The sequence below is a fragment of the Haliotis rubra genome, unplaced genomic scaffold (genome assembly GCF_003918875.1).
Source record: "Haliotis rubra isolate DU_JTF1 unplaced genomic scaffold, ASM391887v1 Scf898, whole genome shotgun sequence".
NCBI lineage: Eukaryota > Metazoa > Mollusca > Gastropoda > Lepetellida > Haliotidae > Haliotis > Haliotis rubra.
The window spans coordinates 1-20,531 of NW_025767632.1; the positions used below are offsets into that span (position 1 = coordinate 1).

A 20,531-nucleotide genomic window follows, 5' to 3' on the forward strand; every position below is an offset into this window, starting at 1 on the left:
TTCTCCATGTCAGCTGTTCGCTGGGACAAAGCAGATTGGCGCCTGTTGCAATTTCCTGTTCAGATCTTCACATTCAGATCTGAGAGCTGCCACATCCTCTGTCAGGCTAGAGTTAGATCCACTGAGCTCCTTTTACTCTTCTCCCATTCATTATCCTTGGCTTTCATATTCTCTGTCAGATTGTGCAGCTGTTGACCCTGGGCTTCATGCTGTTCTTTCTGGTGACCGTGGTTGTGATTTCAGAGTCTCAAAGTTGGCCTCAGTTTCAGACAGCTTCTCTCCCAACCTGGCCATCTCAGCCTGTTGATCTGTCAACCTGGATTTAAGTGTGTCTATTTCTCCTCCCTTTCTTGTCTGGAGGTCCTGGTTCTGTTGTGTCTGGTCCAGAAGCCTTGTGTGCTCTTCCTTCAGCTCATCCAGTTCCTTCTCCACCTGACTAAGCTGCTGACCCATGGCCACCATCTCATCACTCTTCTCCTGCAAGCTGGCCCTAAGCTTTTTCTCCTGCTCCGCCCAGACACTTTGTGTATCTGAAATTAATATGTCACTTTTACAAAGCTGTCACTCCACCATTGCAGACACTAACATCTGCCAACTAGGGATGTCACAGTTTGAATATCTAAAATCAGTTATTCATCTTTCTAAAACTGTTCCATATCAGATCAACAATTTTTATTAATCAGAAGTGCAGTTTCTGATTTTGATCAACAATTCCAGACTGACAATCAATGCATTTTTGTCATGTTTAGCATGGACTGACTTTGAATGAGACTAATGGATATGAAAGATGTGAGTACATAAACAATGATTCATTCTGACTCCAGGATTCCATCATATACAAAAAAAATACCGGGTCTTCAGCGTGACGAGTGAACGCTTTAACCACAAGGCTACCCCACCGCCCTTCATGTTTGACTTTGATGAGATATCAGTGATATGACAAGAGCAGATTATGTCAATGATATTGTTGGAAACTGGGTAGTGTCTATTATTTTCTATAGTGAATACGGCAGATTGTGAAAACAAAAATATTGTTTCAAAATTGTCACTGACAGTAATTGTTAGCAATATCAAACTAGATTAATAACCAACTACCAATTTGAACCTGTTAGGAATTCTAAAAGAAATTGTAACCATTTTCCCCGAGTATTCATGACTGGCCCAGCATCATTGACAACTTTTTTGTGGAAAGAAATAATGAATGATAATTATTGCAATGGATATGACCAATAATCATAGCTGATATAGAACGAGTATACATGAGAAGGGACAAAGTGTCAAACCTACCTTTGAGTTGGTTGTCCTGGTGGTTGAGAGTGGCAGTCTTAGCTTCGAACTCCCGAGTGAGAAGATCAAGAGCCTCTTCTTTCTCTGCCAAAGTCGCCTTTAACTTCTCTATAGTCACATCCTGAGAGCTGCGGACCATACATGAAGTCCCATCAATAAATGCTTAATTTAATAGGTCAGGCAATTCATTATAAGGCCTAACCATTAACATACATTGTAAACGTCATGATGAAAATCATTTATGCAACATTTTCCTGAAGTATCTTCAAAATGCACTGTAAAAGAACAATGGTTTAGACACAAAGATTACCCACACCAGAAATTTACCGTATAACGTTTCACCATACAAAGTTAATATGCATATTTTTCTATTCTTCATAGTATTTCCCTGTTTTTTTCCCCCATGGTATAAAAATGTAATTTTTTGAGTAAAATTGATATTTTATACTTATCCTGACTCATGCTCTTTTTGCTTGTCTCCTTCCTCTTGCGAACATAGTGGAACACTTGTATCTCCCTAATTGAAGCTCCCTTCAATGTAAAATCACTAATTAGTACACCACGAGTTACCTCCCTTCCACAAGCGCGGGAACGAGGGCGCCACCTCTACCCATGTGCCTCACTCTCTCCTCATATACTGAGCCCAACATTTGAATTTACAGGGAAATCCAAAGTGTTATTTGGGAGGATGGGAGGGTTGATTCATGAGTCAGGATAAGTATAAAATATCAATTTTACTCAAAAATTACATATTTTTCCTTATCCTGACTCATGCTCTTTTTGCTTGTAGAATCCAACAGAGCGGAGGTGGGAATATATAATACTTTGGATTTTAATAATTAGTGATTTGAACTGTGATGATTGTAATAACCCTATGGGAACTTCATAAAGGCATTGAACTGATGAATTCCTGCTGCCAGCTTATCAGCTGCCATATAGAGGTTATTACAATGTACCCTATTATGATAAGTATATATAATATTAATACAATGCTTAAGACTAATAGACTTAAGCTTGTTAATATGCTAGTATAAACTCCTTAGAGTTTGTTAGCTAAAATACTTTAAGATATAAACATAGCACTAAGCTTAAAATATGATTAATTTTAAGCTAATTATATAATAACAAACCTCTTTAGGGTTTGTTAGTTAAAATATTTATATGATATAGACAGTGCTGAGCTTAAGATATGAATAAGCTTAGCTATATATATAACAGCAAACTTTGTAGAGTTTGTTAGCTAATACATTTTACAATATGAGTATAGTATTGTGCTTAAGATATAATTATCTTAAGCTACATATAATAGCCAAACTTAGAAGAGTTTGTTAGCTAATATATTTTTACAATATGAGTATAATACTGTGCTTAAGATATAATTAACTTAAGCTACATATATAATAGCCAAACTTAGTATAGTTTGTTAGCTAATATTTTTTCAATATGAGTATAATACTGTGCTTAAGATATAATTAACTTAAGCTACATATATAATAGCCAAACTTAGTATAGTTTGTTAGCTAATATATATTTTACAATATGAGTATAATACTGTGCTTAAGATATAATTAACTTAAGCTACATATATAATAGCCAAACTTAGTATAGTTTGTTAGCTAATATATTTTTACAATATGAGTATAGTACTGTGCTTAAGATATAATTAACTTAAGCTACATATATAATAGCCAAACTTAGTAAAGTTTGTTAGCTAATATATTTTTACAATATGAGTATAGTACTGTGCTTAAGATATAATTAACTTAAGCTACATATACAATAGCCAAAACTCTGTAGAGCTTATTAGCTAATAGATTTATAATGTAACCATAGTACTAAGCTTAAGATATGATTAGACTTAAGCTAAATGTATATAGCAAAAAAAACTCCTTAGAGTTTATTAACTAATATACTTTTATGTTATAAACATAGTACTGAGCTTAAGATATGATTAAACTTAAGCTATATATATATAATAGTAAAACTCCGTGAGAGTTTGATAGCTAATACATTTTATTATGTTGATTTAGACCTAGTATTGAGCTTAAGATATGAAGTAAACCTTAAGCTAAATATATAATAGCAAAAACCTTTTAGAGTTTTAATAGCTAATATACTTATATGGTATCAACATAGTATTGAGCTTAAGATATGAAGAAACCTTAAGCTACATATGTATAGCAAAACTCCGTCAAGAGAGTTTGTTAGCTAATACATGATATAATGTAACCATAAAGCTTAAAATATGATGAAAACTTAAGCCCAATATATAATAGCAAAAACTCTTTTAGAGTTTTGATAGCTAATATACCTATATGCTATAAACATAGTACTGGCGCTTTAAGATATGAATAAGCTTAAGTTACATATATAATAGCAAAACTCCATAGAGTTTGTTAGCTAATACATGTTATAATGTAACCATATTGCTTAAGATATGATGAAACTTAAGCCAAATAGCAAAAGCTCTTTAGAATTTGTTAGCTAATATAGTTATATGATATAAACATAGTACTGAGCTTAAGATATGAATGAGCTTAAGCTACCTATATAATAGCAAAACTCGTGAGAGTTTGTTAGCTAATGTATTTTACAATATGAGTATAGTACTATGCTTAAAATATACTTGACTTAAGCTACGATATATATAATAGCCAAAAAAACTCTGTAGAGTTTGTTAGCTAATGCATTTATCATGTAACCACTGTGATGATAAAAACGAAGCTTAAGCAAATTATATATAGCATGAAGCTATTTAGTACTGTTATAAGATAAGTAAAATCTGTAAGATTGACTTATCTTCTCCGAGGAACTGTCAACTGTTGTGCAAGGACCATGGGATCAAATTGGTGGATACCTGAGATGTCCTCGGTGGTGATATCTCTCAGATAATGGTTGGCAACCACCATATAGGATCTACAGTAATAAACCCTCCATTATTTCAAATAACATTTGTGTAGATGAAATTGTAGAAGTTAGCTCTAATATCAAGAGTATTAAAGCTCATGGAGGGTCGGATTAGGTCCATCTGTCTTGTATGCACGTAGTATGACAGTTCTGATCCAAACGGAGATATAGTCATGTGAGACTACACTCTGGAAGTAGGATGATGATAGAGGAAAAAATCTGTTGTATTTTTCTTCCTGTTTGGTTTGGTGGAGATAAATTTACAGTGCTCTTGCTGGCCAGTGTGATAGCATCATCGTATCATGGAGTCCAAGTATGTCATCCAGGCATGTTCATAAACCTCACTTGTGAGGTGTTGTAGCACTATATTCATATCCCCAAGTTGGTATGCGTGAAACTTCCGTTTATTCTCCAAACAGAAACTTAGTAGGTTTACTAACCATCTAGTTGTGTTAGTAGCTTGATGATGAAATTCAGGTGTAGTCTGAAACGCTGTGGATTTCGATCCACTTGTATCACGCCGCCTAGGTAAATCGCTACATGTCCTTGACGATGTATGTGCACAACCGAGTTTGTGTCCTCGATGAACTTTATGTAAAATCGCCTGACTGCTGTGCCCTTGTCTAAACTTGACAGGGGAGGTCTCTAACCTGAAGAAAGCAGCCTAATCCTGAAGGTTCAGGTTAACTGGGCTGTAAGGAGGCTTGCTCTCGTTCATTGATATAAAGTTGTCACTTGCAACCTATGTCTTGAACTGTGAACTATGCTTTCGACCTCTGTGTAGAGGCGTTGTTCATCATCGGGTCCAATCAGAATAAGGCATTTTGATTCTGTAGAGTACCAGCTGTGATGTCACCGGTGTAGCAGGAAAAAGGAACCTTGTATAATATAGTGCGTCGTTGATATTAGAACAATCGTCGGTCTTCATCGTAACTCCGAAGTTACCCGAAAGTGACCACGGTTTCGAGGATTAATGGTAAACGCCGAAAGCCGCTAGCAAAATACCAAACTCTGTAATATTAATGCTGGGTAGGTTATTTTCCTGGCTGTCGTGAAAGTGCTTCAGTTTTGAATATAATTCGACTTCTTTATATATAAAGGTACAATAACTTGTAAGTTGTCAGCTTGTAGACTGTATACATGAATGTATCGTCATAATTGTAGAATTAAAGCTGAATTTGTTGTACATATTTCTTCTCAGAAATGTTGACGATTATGAGTTATACTGGCTGTAACAAGGCTGCTGTTCAATTCCCCTCGATATTGAATTGTCTGCAGATATGCTGTAATGGTCCGCATGTAGATAATCGTGATAGTCGTCCGGGATTGCATATACTAGCAATTTATACGGAATAGTTGATTTCTGTGAAGATCTATGAAGCGTCGTTGACAAATTAATACAGCGGCGTTCTGTGTTGTAAATAGCCTGTGCAATTGTCTTAGCGTGGGCTTATAGGCGGCATCTGGCATACAGTTGATAGACAACTTATGCGATGTCTTGAACGGACTGAGGAGTAGCTATATATGACGAAAGTGGCTAGTATATGGAGACCTTGGAGAGACTTCCTCGGTGAACGCCGGAGACTTCACGGAAGCTCGAAGTATCCCTTCTAGATCTACTGGTGAAGTAGACTTGGAGCCACCTTGTAGTTTCGCGACCTTCGCGAAGGTATCGAGTCAAAGTCCGATTAGAATATATATATATATATATAGAGGCTTTGCTTCGCGGGAATGGCCTCTGTGTTTAACAGGATGTGGAATTCAGCGGCGCTACTCCTCCTCGCGACGCCCCTTGTGGCTGGTGAGGCTCTAGCTCCTTGAGGCGACCTGGGACTTGCTGGTTCTGCATAAGTAGGGCCGAGTGGATCATCTTATCATTTTCAGAAGTCGTGTGCGAAATCTGGCGATAAGTGTCTCAATGATGGTTCTAGATCTATTGAGGTATTAACGAACATACGTTCTCGGTCATGGATTCAACTGAACCAATTTACGATTGTAGTTCTTATTGTTGATATCGATGATCAACTTGTAGTTTTCATCGATGTCTTAAGCATTGAAGAAGGGGTCCATGTTGTGCGTGGAAAACTTCTGAGGCGTGAAAGTTAGGCAATTATGGTGTCTGAACTTTGTGGCTTTATGGGATGCTATGTCTAGATTCTGTGCTACCGCAGCGAATTGGTCGATCGAGGTAGGGTGATAGCATCATCGTCGTCTTCCTTCATCAGGTATGATTCTGCGTCTGCTGCCGCCACTCTAGGAAGGTGATGTAGACTTGTGTGCAGACTTGTGTGGTAACCTGTAGAGGCGATCGATGTGGTGATGTCTGAGGAGATCGGAGACTATTGACAGCTTCGCAGCTCTTGAGTAGTCCCTTGACTCTGTTAAATGGCGATCTATATTCGGGTGTCGCTTCCGAAAGTGCCTTATGCCACAATGCCTTTCGACCTTCAAAACGCCAGCTGAAACGAGCTGGCTTCTCGTTCGGTCGCTGGGAAACGGCGATTTGAGCTTAGCAGAAAGGCTTCCGTGAGGTCTGGTGGCTGAGTCTGCATCTAAGGATGAAGCGAGGAATGTGATGATCTATCCGCCAGCGAAGGCCTTCGCTGGCTGTACATCTGGGTCCGCCGTCAAGGTGGTCTCGACTTCCTTGGCGAAGGCTGCATAAATCTTGGCTGCTTTCGTTGACTGGAGGTGCCTCTAGAGTGTTGTCTAAGTTGGAGCCTTCGCGAAGGCCATTACTCTGGGCTGGCTGCTTCTCCAGTTTGTAGTGACCCTCCATCACGCGACCATGATTTGCCGTAGTAGCTTCGTCTGGGATGGTCTGCGGCAAGTAGTGGGGTGCCATCTCTGCTGTTAGTGGTGGGGCCCTCAGGTAAGTCGTCTGACATCAGTGTAGAGACATCAGGCTGCATGGCGATCTCTGCTGATGTCATTGTAGCTGTCACCCGGTCGCTATTTGTCTCATACACGTCGGGATGATGATCGGCTGATCATCGTAGAAGGCCAAGTTCAGCGGCTGGAACAATCTCGGTTGAGAAAGTCCTAGTAGACTTCTTTGAATTCCCCTCAGAGGTCGGCGCTGCCCTGGGGGTCGCGAAGTCTGGCGTTGAGAGTGTTGGTAGCGACGGGACCCTCAGGAAGATCATCGAATGTTGATCTGCGCTGACATCACTGTTGCCGACATCAGTCATTCTTTGATGTACATCAGGAATGATGATCGGCTGATCATCATACAGGCCTAAATCTCGCTGATGAGAACAATCTCGGCATGGAGAAAGTTCTAGTAGACCGTTGAATACCCCTCAGTCTCACGGCGACGAAGGGATGTCTGGGGAAGCAGGGCGCTTCTTGAGGCGGCGGACTACGCCCCACGCCTCTCCACCATTCTAGCGGAAAACCAGGCGGGAGAGGGTCGACCAACAGCAGTAGACTGGCGAGGGTTCAGGTGTATCAGTCATGCTAGACTCTGCATCGTGACCTATCTGCTGCGGCGTCTCAAGCGCAGTAATTATTTATTAAAGGTAGAATTGGATAAATTAGTATCGCAACTGCAGCGTGAATCACATGAAACATGGCGCAGTACAGCTAGGCATATTAATCTTGGATCAGCAGCAGAATAAAAAGCGTAATGTGCAACAGTACAGAATTTTTTATCAGCGTAATCCACTGCAACAGCACGGTCCCGTGCATAAACAGTAGAACACGACTAAATATCAATATATAATTGTTGAAGATACTAGCTAAACCTCTATAGATCTCTATCACGGGGTAACTAACTAAATATAATCAAAGGATATAGTGTGTCGGGAGACACATGCGCTCTCACGTCCAGCTCACTGGGCGAAGAAGGAGAGAGTGAGGCACATGGGTAGAGGTGGCGCCCTCGTTCCCGCGCTTGTGGAAGGGAGGTAACTCGTGGTGTACTAATTAGTGATTTTACATTGAAGGGAGCTTCAATTAGGGAGATACAAGTGTTCCACTATGTTCGCAAGAGGAAGGAGACAAGCAAAAAGAGCATGAGTCAGGATAAGGAAAAATAAATGTTATTCTCATATAATGCAAGAGAACGAATGTTATGATCATCTATTCACTGCACAGACAGCAGGAGTAATGGGTTGTTGAAGAGGTGTGTATTGCATTGCGACAATACCTGTGTGTCTCCTGCAACTGCTTAATGGTGTTCTCAGAGTGATCCAGTCTCTTCCCCAGGACCTCCCTCTCCTGTTCAAGCACCTGCAGCTTCTCCTGCAGGTCTGTCATACGGCCGTCTCCTAACAACAGTTTGTCACAGGCACTCTTGTGTTCTGCCTCCAGTTCTGAAAATTTTATCACCATGTTAAAACATATTCTCAAAAAAAAGAAAGAGGAAAATGTTACTTAAAAAGTGATGTACAAAAACTTAGCTAAACCTGTAGAGGTTTCCAATTCTTTGAAGAGAATCTTCCTTGGGGTAAATATATGCCTTTTCTGCAACTGAAAATGTCATGTGACAGTTGTAACAAAGTTTTAATAAAAGATTATACAATAATAATAAAAAATGTCTTTTATTTACTATACAGTGACACATAGTGACAATTAGTGATAGAGCACTGAAAGGGTGTACACATAACAATATAATCATCTCCGACAGGAGAATAAATTGTATGAGTAAACAAGAAAAAATTGTGTCCAGGGACACGGATGCCCCCGCTGCTGTAGGAAGAGTTCACACATTCAGGGTCCCACTGAAGTACTTGAAAACACTAAAAACAATGTGTTGAGGGGTTAGATAACACAACCTATTATCATATAAAGATCAATAATTGAACAAAATTCACGAACAAGTTCAATAAACATCTATGCAACTATGAGATGCACACCTTTCGAGTCCCAATGAAACACACATATAAGCTTAATCAATTCTGTTGAGCAGTTTTTGTGGAAAAGTGGATAGACCTAATCCCCTATTTCACTATCATCAGAGAGAAATTCAACAAAATTTATTTAAGTTCAAATGTCTCTAAACAAACAAAAACATATCAAATACAAAAACAAAATATGAGATGCACACCTTTAGAGTCTCTATAAAAGACATGTAAGCTAAATGAATTTTGTGCAGTGGTTTTTGAGGAGAAGTGGATAAAGTACACCCCCTGTTGTATGGGACGAACAGGATGAATAGAACCAAATTCAACTAAGTTCAAACATATGTAGAAGTGACAAAATTAAGAAATTGGATGAACAAGGTATGAGATGCACACCTTTAGAGTTTCAATGAAACACACGTAGAAGCTCAATCAATTCTGTTGAGCAGCTTTTGTGGAGAAGTGGATAGACTTCATCCCCTATAACACTATATTCAGAGAGAAATTCAACAAAATTTATGTAAGTTCAAACGGCATTAAAATTGGAAAAATAAATAAAATACAAAATCAAAATATGAGATGCACGCCTTTAGAGTCCCTATAAAGCACATGTGTAATCTAAATGAATTCCATAAAGTAGTTTTTGGATAGACTTCATCCCCTATTACACTATCATCATAGAGAAATTCAGCAAAATGTACCTAAGTTCAAATGTCTCTTAACTTAAAAAAACCCCAATAAAATACAAAAACAAAATATGAGATGCACACCATTAGAGTCCCAAGAAAGCCCATGTATAAGTTCATTGAATTCCACAGAGCGTTTTTTGTGGAGAAGTGGAAAGAGTACATTCCCTGTTTCGGACGGACGGACGGACAGACGTACGTACACGGAGGGTAACCCTATATGCCCCCAGCCATATATGGCGGGGGCATAAAAATGAGCCTTCAGTGGTTAGAGCAATTGAAAATAAGAATCAAACCAATGAACCGAGACTCACTCGGTCAGGTGGCAGAACACTGTCCACTGGAGAGAACAGACCAACCAAACCGAGCACGATCTCTAGAATGCGTGTCGAGCTGGTAGTGTCGGATAAAAGTACTCGGCCGGCTCCAAATAGCGGCGGAGCAAATCTCTTCAATGGTCAGTGCCGCTGCAAAAGCTTTTGAAGTAGCCACTGCCCTAACCAAGTGAGCCTTCAACCCCTCGGGGGGAAGCCCCGAAGCCAGAATTGTGTCTGCAACTGCCGCAGGAATTCCACAGGCTTCGAGGTTAGACCTGACAGAGGCCAGGCCACCCACTGGATCTGCGGATCCAGGTTGTGCACTCCGGTCTGAGTGAGAATGTCCGGTCATAAAGGTAATAGAACAGGAGGCTGAGCCAGAAACCTGAGGATTACCGGAAAAAACAGCTCTGTGACAGCCGAAGAGGTGCCATCCTGGATAATCTCCAGGGTATACGTTAAGATCACTCTTCACTATACCCTAGATGCATCCACGGCTTTGCCCAATGATTTTATTACCTCCCTTTTCTGGCTTTTTATCGAATCAGGTGTCTACGCTGGGAAGTTGAACGAACCAATCCCAACTGACTTTCGCTTCTTACATTATCTAACCGTTTAAACTTGGCAACACAATTGATGCAAATGTACTCTGAAAGAGGTAGAAGGATTTCTTTCATATATTTTTTTAAAGTTTCAGATCTGTAACTTTGTCTGTATGATTTCCCCAAAAATCTGAGTGTCACTGCGAACAAACCTTCGCGACTGCGACTGCTATCTTTGTTGACACTGGAAAGCTCGGATGTAACGGCGGCTTATGTGATTGGCTACACTGAGAATGCGGAGCCAGCAAAGGGAGATAATATAATTATCGGGCCAAAACATGGATGCAGCCAGGGTATAGTGGAGAGTGCTCGTGAACTAATACCCTGGAGATTATAGAGGATGAAGAGGTACCAGTAGCACAAGAACTTGAAGAAGCCAGGCCGCTGGGTGGATAGCTGGGAGAGGACCCTGGGGATCAGCGGTAGAGGTGGGAGGCAGCCCAACAGTACCCTGTCCGTGGAGAGGCTCAAGGGGAAGCCCCTGGAGAGATTCCAGACATCGGGTCCACCACTGAAGGTGAGGGAATAACCACTTTCGGGAACTGTGAGACACTTCTCCAGATCCAGAGTGAGCCCACAGACATGCCAAAGCCTGCTGTATAGGGCGTATCCTCAACCTCGCCCACCACACTACAGAGACGGTCGCCACCATGTGACCCAGCAGCTGGAGCCATGTCCGTGCCACGGCCTGGGGACGTGAGAGGAACGAAGACACCATCTCACATACTCTGGTGATCCAATCAGGCGAAAGGGAAACCAGACCCTGATGTGTATTGAGCCGCGCCCCGAGGAGTCCTGGGAGGGTACCAGGTCAGATTTCTCGAGGTTCACGATCCACCCCAGATGGATTAGAATATCTAAGACAACGTGAGTGGAGTCAAGACTCGCTGGCTGAGTTAGTGCATGTAGCAACAAGTCGTCCAAGAGACAATGCCTTACGACCGAGCTAATGTGGCCGGCACTAACATGAGCTTGGTGCCTGGGGGCAGTAGATATGCCGAAGGGGAACACCCGAAATTGGTCACAACTCCCGTCGAACGAGAACCGAAGGTAACGCTTGAACGAGGGATACATGAGTATACGCATCCTTGAGGTCGATCGACGTGAGCCAATCGCCCGGCTGAACAGACGAGATCACTGATCGAAGTGTCTCCATTTTGAAGGATGGAACCTCTATCATGCAGTTCAACCCCTTGAGGTTGAGTATGGTACGGAAGCCTCTGTCTTTCTTCGGGATGAGAAAGTACGTGGAATACAGACCCGATAGTTCATCTCCAGGTGGAACACGCTCCATTGCGGACTTGGACAGCAAAGCCTGAACCTCGTCTTGCAGAATACCTGCCTTGACCTGACAGGACGGCACGGGAGTGCCCCTTATGACGGTAACCTCTGGCGGGCCTCGCTTCCAAAGTGGTAAGTGGACAACAGTATCAGTAGGCTGCGGTTGTTTGTGCCCCTTTCCCACTCCTGCCAGAAGAGGGAGAGGCAGCCACCCACTGGAACATCGGGCAGAAGCGCATGGGTTGTCTCCTGCAAACTTATAACCGCAGGGACAAACCCGACAGAGGAGCTCCCACATCAGATGCCGCGGATCGCAAAGAATCCCGGTCAGATGGGCCTGAACTTCAGTAAGCTGCGAGCAACACCACATTCAGCGAAATGTCGCCAGTTTGGCGATCCGTTCCAGGACGGATCTCTGTAAAGAGGATAGTTACACCCCATGGACCACTACCAAAATCTGTTGGCTGGTGTTATGGAATACCTCCTCGTAGCTACGATACACGGTGCGCTGAGGGGCCCCCGAATGGGGAAACGGTCGAACCAGCCGACCCTGTTTAGCTGCCGGAAGGTTACTGCAGTGAACACACACACTAGTCCACCACCGGGACTTGGAAAAGAGAGTCATCCCCCAACTGGTATCTCTTAACAAGCTCAGGCAGATCAAAACGAAGCCGAGAACCAATGAGTAAGGGATCGACCACATCCTGCACCAATGATGGGAGCACACGGAGCCAAGTCTGAGTAGGCTGCCGAAGGGCGAAAGCCTCCCCTGGAAGGCGGAGCTCAGCCGAGCCCTGTTGCTCCAATGGAATCGCAGCCTGAGGGAGAACCAGTGCTATGCGCTGACGCACCTCCCGTAAGGCCAATGGAAAATTCCCTCTGATTCTTCTGCATCCCCGACCTCTATCGACTCAGCCTCCGAGCCCGGAGCCAGAGTTGCAACCTCCCAAAGGAGAGGGACCCAACCACCAACCCGGGTTGAAGACCAACCGAGGACACCAGGGGAAAGAGAAAACCAGACAAACTCTCCCGTCCCGACCGCCACACACGGAACAGGGCCCCGAACCCGAGACTCAGAGAGGCCCACCGGGAGAACAGTGGCCTCCGTTCTCAAGGGTGAAACTCGAGTGGTTGGATACACCGGGGATACTCAACCGGCTAAGAGCCAGAACGGAAAGAGAGACTGGGCGCGAACCCTCCCCCAGCGCCAGAGCCGAGACAGCCAAAGCCGAACCCGAAGCCAGAGGCAAAGGATCAACGGCACACTCGAGGCTCGGGGATCTAGCCAAGCCTGGTAATCCCGCACCAGAACTCTCCGCCCCACCCTCTGTGTGTGTGTGTGTGTGTGTGTGTGTGTGTGTGTGTGTGTGTGTGTGTGTCAACACGAATAATCTATATGAAAAACAGTCACTTATAGCCTGACAAAATACAGCTAAAACAAGTGTAGAAGTAAGCACGGCTCACATAGCCCCGCTTCCCGGATAGAAGGGCAGAATAATGTAATTTTTAGAGTAAAATTGATATTTTATACTTATCCTGACTCATGCTCTTTTGCTTGTCTTCTTCTTCTTGCGAACATAGTGGAACACTTGTATCTCCTTATTTGAAGCTCCCTTCAAAATAAAATCACTAATTGGTACTCACCACGAGTTGCTCCCCTTTGTCTCCCCTGGCGGGAAAAGGTGTCGCCACCCTCTGGCCATGTGCTCCACTCTCTCCTGATTTAGCGAGCCCAACACTTGAATTTACAGGGGAAATCCAAAGTGTTATGTGGGAGGATGGGAGGGACTAACCTCATGAGTCAGGATAAGTATAAAATATCAATTTTACTCTAAAATTACATATTTTTTCCTTATCCTGACTCATGCTCTTCTTGTTTGTAGCATCCTACTGAACGGAGGTGGGTAACAGAATACTTTGGATTTATAATTAGTGATTTTGTATAGATATACTGTAATATCCCCTACGGAACTTCATGAAGTCTTAGATTTAGGATGTATCCTGTATAAAGAAAACCATAGGTTATATAAAGCCATTAAAGGGAATTACATTATGAATATATTGAACAATACATATAAAAATTATATATATATATATAGGTGACTCTGATAGAGGCACTGAAATTGACTATATCCAAGTATATGCTTAAGGTAGAATACTTAAGCTGAACATATATACATAGCCCTAAAACTCCTTAGAGTTATAAGCTAGATGAGTATGTATAAAATACATATTAATCTTGTGAGGCTAATATTTTAGCGCCCTCTGAGGGACTGTCAGTTGCTGGCCGAGGACCAGTGGTCCGAAATGGTGAATCACCAGAGACATCTTCTGTAGTGATGTCTCTTAGGTAGTGATTAGCAAATACCATGTTAGATTTCCAATAGCATCCTTCCATAATCGTGTTCAAGGAACAGTTACCGTGTAGAGGGGGGTAGAGGCCAGTGCCCTGATCTCATGTGGATTTGATGCTGTTGGTGGGTCCAAGCCTGCCTGCCTTGTAGGCAGGAGAATGACAGTCCTTATCCAAATAGATATTGTAGGTCCGTGACACTTCTGATGTTTGATTCATTGAAATTATAATGGGATGAATAAACGTTTGAGAAATCTTCTCCTTGTTTTGGATCGTTAAGTAAATAAACTTTGGAGCTCTTACGGACACAGTGATAGGTCTTGTGTATCTTGTGATCGAGGAATAGAGGATAGCGCCGGGATGTGGAATAATCTGTCTGGTTGACCTGGCAGTTGATTCTTTGCAATGAAATCCCATCTTAACCGAGGTGCTGTGTTATGATTGTCATCAAACTGTATCCCTCTCGTAATCCAGAGCGTGAATTTCAGACATTCTTGCTGCTGTGGCTAGCGATAGCAGAAACAATGTTTTCTGTGAGAGAAATTCAAAGTTTGTCGATTCCAGGGTTCATAGACCTCACCGTGGAGGTGTTGTAACACTACATTCAGATCCCAAGCTGGTAAGTGGAACTTCCGCTTTTGGTCCTCAATCGGAAAGCTCGAAGTAAGGCCAGTAACTCTGGAGATCTTGTCAATTTGACACCCGTTCTCATGGTGATTACAGAGCTAAAAGCGCAAGATATGTTGATATCGTTGAACCTTTTAAATGTTTGTTTAGCGTAGGTAACACAAATAGTCTGCCACTTGAGGTTGTGAAGCTCTCTTGCTGTAAACCCTTTCTTTGTTGCATAATTTTCAAACTGTGCCACTTGTCGTCGTACAAGCCACGAAGTTGAGTAACGTAGACGCAAGCGTGACTGCTTTTGCGCCCTGGCAGAATATCCTCTCTTGTTTAAACACATTTGTATACAGTCCATACGTGTAGTTGGAACATTGCTGGGTTTCCGCACTTGTTTGGTGTGAGGATGAATTAACAGGTTTTGGCGGCTTTGGGTAGCTCCAGTATTGTTTGACCGATTTCTTGAATTAGTATGGGAAACCACGTTCTGGCCGCCAGTAGGGCCACCAAAGTGAGTTGTAGGCTCTGTGTTTGTCTGATTTTCTGTAATACTTGAGGTATTATTGCTGGCGGCGGAAACGCGCACGCATTGAGGCCTTCCCATGATAGACTTAGAGCGTCCGCTGCCCAAGCTTGGGGTCTGGGACTGGTGACGTAATGTCGGTAGCTGATTGTTGAATCGCGTGGCGAATAGGTCTATTAGCGGCGGCCTAATTGCTTGATTATCTGTGCAAAATTTCCCGGTTGATCATCCACTCTGTCGGTGATGGTAGATGAGGCGAGAGAGAGAGCGCCTGCTAGTATATTTCTGGCTCCGGAATGTGCACTGCTTTGACAAGTAGATTTAGATCTTGTATTAAATCGAACAGTTGAAAGCTTAGGTTCAAAAGGTTCATCGATCTCGTTGAGCCTTGCTTGTTTATGTAGAACGCCACTGTCTAATTGTCTGTATGGATCATTAGGCTGCATTTTGTAGAAATGTGCTCCAATGTAGAATGGCGTTGATTACAGCTTTCATTTCTAGACTGTTTATATGGAGTTTGCATTCTTGCTGATTCCATAACCCTGATATCGATGTGGTTGGTGAGATGAGCTCCCCAACCTTGGAGTGACGATCTACATACAGATGGGTTTTGTATTCCTGCTCTGCTAAACAAATCCCTTCGCAGACATTCGATTTCTTGGTCCACCATAGTAGATGTGGTCTGAGATGTTTGGTAGACTGAATGGTTGTACATCGTTGAGATGTCGCTGATGAGGACCTGTAGGGACGTAACTGTAATCTGCCTGTGACAGTCATGTCTTGGGCTGATGTGAGAAGACCTTAGTAGGCTCTGCCATTGTCGCAGTGGTAACGGAGAGAGTAGAGCTGGTGGAATGGTCTGTTGTATCTCTTGAGCCAACGGTCTTCTGGTACCATAATACGGTTCGCGATTTGTGATGAATCGAATACCTAGGAACTGTAGGTCTTGCGATGGTACTAGGTCCGACTTTGCGTAAGTTTACTAACCAACCTAGTTGTGTTAGTAGCTTTATGATGTAATTTAACTGTAGTTTGAGGACGAGTGGATCTTGATCTACTTGTATCCCGTCGTCGAGGTAAAACGCGACTCGCGAGCTCCCTTGACGATGTAGAAATTTGATAATCGGTTTCGTTATCCTCCGTGTGAATAGCCAGGGGCTGATGATATTCGAATGGAATTACTTTCCACTGGTAATGTAGCCCTTCTAGAGTAAATCGAGGTATTTCCTGAATCGGGATGAATGGGGATGTGCAAGTAGGCATCCTGTAGATCTATGCTGCCCATGTAGTCCATAGGACGAATCATCTGGCTTAACTGAGGTAAATGTATCATGCGAAACTCGGGTGGTTTGCGTGAGATAGTTCTTGTTGAAAAGCTCATGTTGTAGATGAGTCTGTATTTCTCGTGGAGTTTTTCTTGGGAACTAGGAAAACTGGGGAGTAGAAACCTGGTTCGACGTTTGCTTGATCTATTACTTCTATGGCCTGTTTGGATAGGAGTGATGAGACAGCCTCTTTTATCTTTGGTAGTTGTTGCGCTTGTAAATCGAACTTGGGGGGTTTGATTGTCAGCGGAGGCTTGTCCTGTAGAGGGATACGAAATCCGTGTTGAATAATGTTGGAGACGTAGGGATCTTGCAGTATTCCCCAGTTTTCCCAGTGTAGTTGGAGGCGCCCACCCACTTGAGCTGGTTGTACTGGAACGGCTGGGGTGGAAGACTCCAGTCGTTCAACCTGTGTTTCAGCGCCTATAGTGCGGGAACCTCTGGGTGTCCTGCCTCTTCCTGATCCTCCTCTATAGTTGCCATATGGGCTTAGCCGAAAAGAATCTTTACCTCTAGAGCTGGCTATCTTCCTGTCTCTTGCTCTTTGTAGGCCCGTGAACTTAGATCTGCCTGAGTATCTTTGTGAAGTCTGACCTAATGGCGCTGGCTAGTGTGTCCATCGATCTAATCATAAGGACTTCCCTGGAATCCTTAGAGACTTCCTTGGCGACCTTGTCGATTTCTCCGCCAAAGATGGATGTTGTCGACCACGGGCTGTATAAAGTGGGGCTGTAAAGTTCTCCCCAATTACAGGAGGCTGAGGAGGCCTTGACGACGAAGCTAAGGTCAGTGCTGCTGAAACAGATGTAAGATGATCCGTTAAAACTGCTGATCTTTCTTTTGCATAAGTAAGGCAGAATAAATCATCTCTATCATCTTCCGTCGTGGAATCCCGGAATCTAGTAATAAGAGTCTCATTGATCGTCCTAGATCTATTTAACCCAAAGAACATCGCCTCGCCATGGTTTCTATATGAGTTTCAACTTATGCATCATCCATCTTGTAAATCTTGTTCTTTACATCGCTGATGATCTTATAGTTCTCATCGATGTCCTGGGCCTTGTAGAAGGAGTCCATGTTATCGTGGAGAACTTCTTGGCTTGAAAGTTGGGTAGATGTGGTATCTGAACTTTCAGTAGCTTTCTGGAAAGCTGCATCTAGATTCTGTGGCACTGCCGCAATCGGGTCGATCGGGTAGAGTGATTGCATCTGGATCATCTTCCTTCATCAAACACGCCTGAGCTGTATTGCCACTTTTAGATGGTGATGTGAGATCTAGGTTATTGACCATCCAATACCGTATCTCTGCATCAGAAAATATGATTCCTCCATCATCCTCAAAACCATCATCATTAATAAATTGTAGATGCTCTTGGGACTGCGTGTAGCTATCTGAATATCTGATGAGGTTTGTGGCGATCTAGTTGACTTGTGCTAGCGCTTCTATGTGGAGATCTGATGGGTGATCGACCTGGTGATGAACGGAGTGGAGATCGCCTATGGGATGATCTTCTCGAGACTTGTGAGGTGAATGTTGATAGCTTCGCCGGCTCTTCGGCAGTCCCTCGATGTTCTTCTAGATGATGAAGATCTGGAATCATATGTCTTTCGCGAATGCCTTCGCCGAAGCTTCATTTGGCGTCCGGTCCGGGGATCGATGATATGACCTTCGCGAAGGCTTCGTGATGTCTGATGGTCTGAGTCCATATCTAGAGATGAAATCGAAGATGGTGATGATCTCTCCCGCCGAAGGCCTTCGCGAAGGCTGTACATCTAGGTCGCCGCCAAGGTGGTGCGGGACTTCCTTCAGCGAAGGTGACATCGCCTTGGCTGCTACGCTGACGGGGGTGCCTCTGGGTGCTGTTCTACGTTGGAGCCTTCGCCGGCTTCGGACTGCTTATGCGAGTTTGTAGTGGTCCTCCATGATGTTCATAATCTGCCGCATCATGTCTTCTGGGATGATCTGTGGCGAAGTAGCCGGCCTTTTCTGCGATGGGGTTCACATCAATGACGTCTGACGCCGGTGTAGAGGCATCAGGCTGCATGGAGATCTCTGCAGAAGTCACAGTCGCTGACACCGGGTCGCTTCTTCTGCCGTAAGTCGGGATGATTATCGGCTGATCATCGTGGAGAGGCCCAACTCTGCTGCTGGAACGATCTCGGCTGAGAAAGTTCTTGCTGTCTTCGTGATTTCCCTTTGGAAGTCTGGCGCTGCCCTGGTGTCCTCAATCTGCGTTGAGGCGCACGATGAGGCCCTCTTAGACTTAGTCTGCAATGACGGGATGTCTGGGGAGGCCGGTCGCTTTTCTCGAGTAACGGACTGCGCCCCACGTTCCTCTGCCGCAGGGGTCTCTAGCAGAACACCAGACGGAGAGGGTCGATCGCTAGCAGCTGACTGGAAGGAATATCTGGACTCTCTGCCATGTTTTGCCCTTGTTTGCGTGATCTATCTGCAGCACGCCTTAAGACGCAAAGATGATATTTATTAAATGCAGAATGAGATAAATTAATGCAGTAACTGCAAGCGTGAATTAAACGCGACACGGCGTAGAACAACTAGGGCATATTACATGTGGATCGGAGGCAGAAAAACGTAATCTACAAATCGTGCAGATTTTCATGAACGTAAAGTTAGCTGAACAATCACCTAATACACGTGAATAAACAGTAGAAATAATGATAATTAATCAATACAAATAGTAAAGGATACTCAGCTATACCTCTATAGTAACCTATGAGAGGTAAAAACTAAGAGATTATCAAAGGATATGTGTGTAAGGAGACACAAGGCGCTCTCACATCCTGCTCACTGGGCGAAGAAGGAGAGAGTGAAGCACATGGCCAGAGGGTGGCGACACCTTTTCCCGCCAGGGGAGACAAAGGGGAGCAACTCGTGGTGAGTACCAATTAGTGATTTTATTTTGAAGGGAGCTTCAAATAAGGAGATACAAGTGTTCCACTATGTTCGCAAGAAGAAGAAGACAAGCAAAAGAGCATGAGTCAGGATAAGGAAAAATAATGCTATATACTAATATAGCCCTATAACTTTGTAGCTGGGGTATAATATTGCTGACTGCTTCAAAAATAAATCTGCAAATAATAGTATTCTTATTGAAACTGTGAACCAGAAAAACGGTATTAACAGATCTTCATAAACAACATGGGATGAGGTGATTATTTGAATCCATTTGCACTTACTGTTATAACTGTCCTGCATGGTTTGAGCCTGTGTCTTCACATTCTGCATCTGTGTGTAATGGTCAGCCTGGATGTAAGAAATCTGGGTCTTCAAGTCCTCGATCTGCTCACCTAGACCAGAACAGGTATTCTCCACATTGTCCTTTTCTTCATTCAATTCCCTGTGCTTCATCTTCAAATTGTCGTGCTCCCTCTGCAGCTCGGAGAAGCAGTGCCTGACCTTATCCAGTTCAAGTATCACTTTGTTCAGTTCGGACACTTTAGATGCCATTTCTTCCCCCCTTCACATAACACAGCTTCATAGTGCTTCTCCAGCTTGTCCCTTTCCTCCTGAAGGGACTTGGCTCTCACTTCTGTAGAATGACATGTCTCTTTAATCTCTTGGTTTAACTTCTCAATTTCTTTCTTTTGTGACCCATGCTCCTCATCACGTTCAGCCAGGTACTGCTGCTGGAACTCCAGCTGAGATCTCAGTTCTTCCACCTGTGCTCTCAGTGTTGAACACTCATGCTTAGTAGAGGTTAGCTCCTTCTGCAACTGACCCATGTCCTGTTGGGCTTGGTTCACAGAATCTTTTGCATTCTTTATCT

General features: G+C 43.3%; 1 protein-coding gene across 1 annotated transcript; it reads right to left on the reverse strand.

Annotated features, from left to right (window-relative positions):
• Positions 1–204: 204 nt before the first annotated feature.
• On the reverse strand, positions 205–20,487 carry LOC124263767 (kinesin-like protein KIF15-B). The gene is made up of 5 exons (XM_046698471.1): positions 20,333–20,487; positions 19,942–20,222; positions 8,345–8,510; positions 1,288–1,415; positions 205–530 (listed from the first exon to the last, which is right to left on the reverse strand). Exons 1-5 carry the CDS (start codon positions 20,485–20,487, stop codon positions 205–207), a joined length of 1,056 nt encoding a protein of 351 aa, XP_046554427.1.
• Positions 20,488–20,531: the final 44 nt, after the last annotated feature.

Bases quoted from the DNA above. Each gene is read 5' to 3' on its own strand.
- LOC124263767 (XM_046698471.1), bottom strand. From the start codon at position 20,487: ATGGGTCAGTTGCAGAAGGAGCTAACCTCTACTAAGCATGAGTGTTCA. The intron at 1,416-8,344 runs GTATTGTCGCAA...TATGGTCCGCAG, and splicing joins CAGTTGCAGGAGACACACAG to CTCTCAGGATGTGACTATAG. The intron at 531-1,287 runs GTAGGTTTGACA...TATTAATTTCAG, and splicing joins CCAGGACAACCAACTCAAAG to ATACACAAAGTGTCTGGGCG.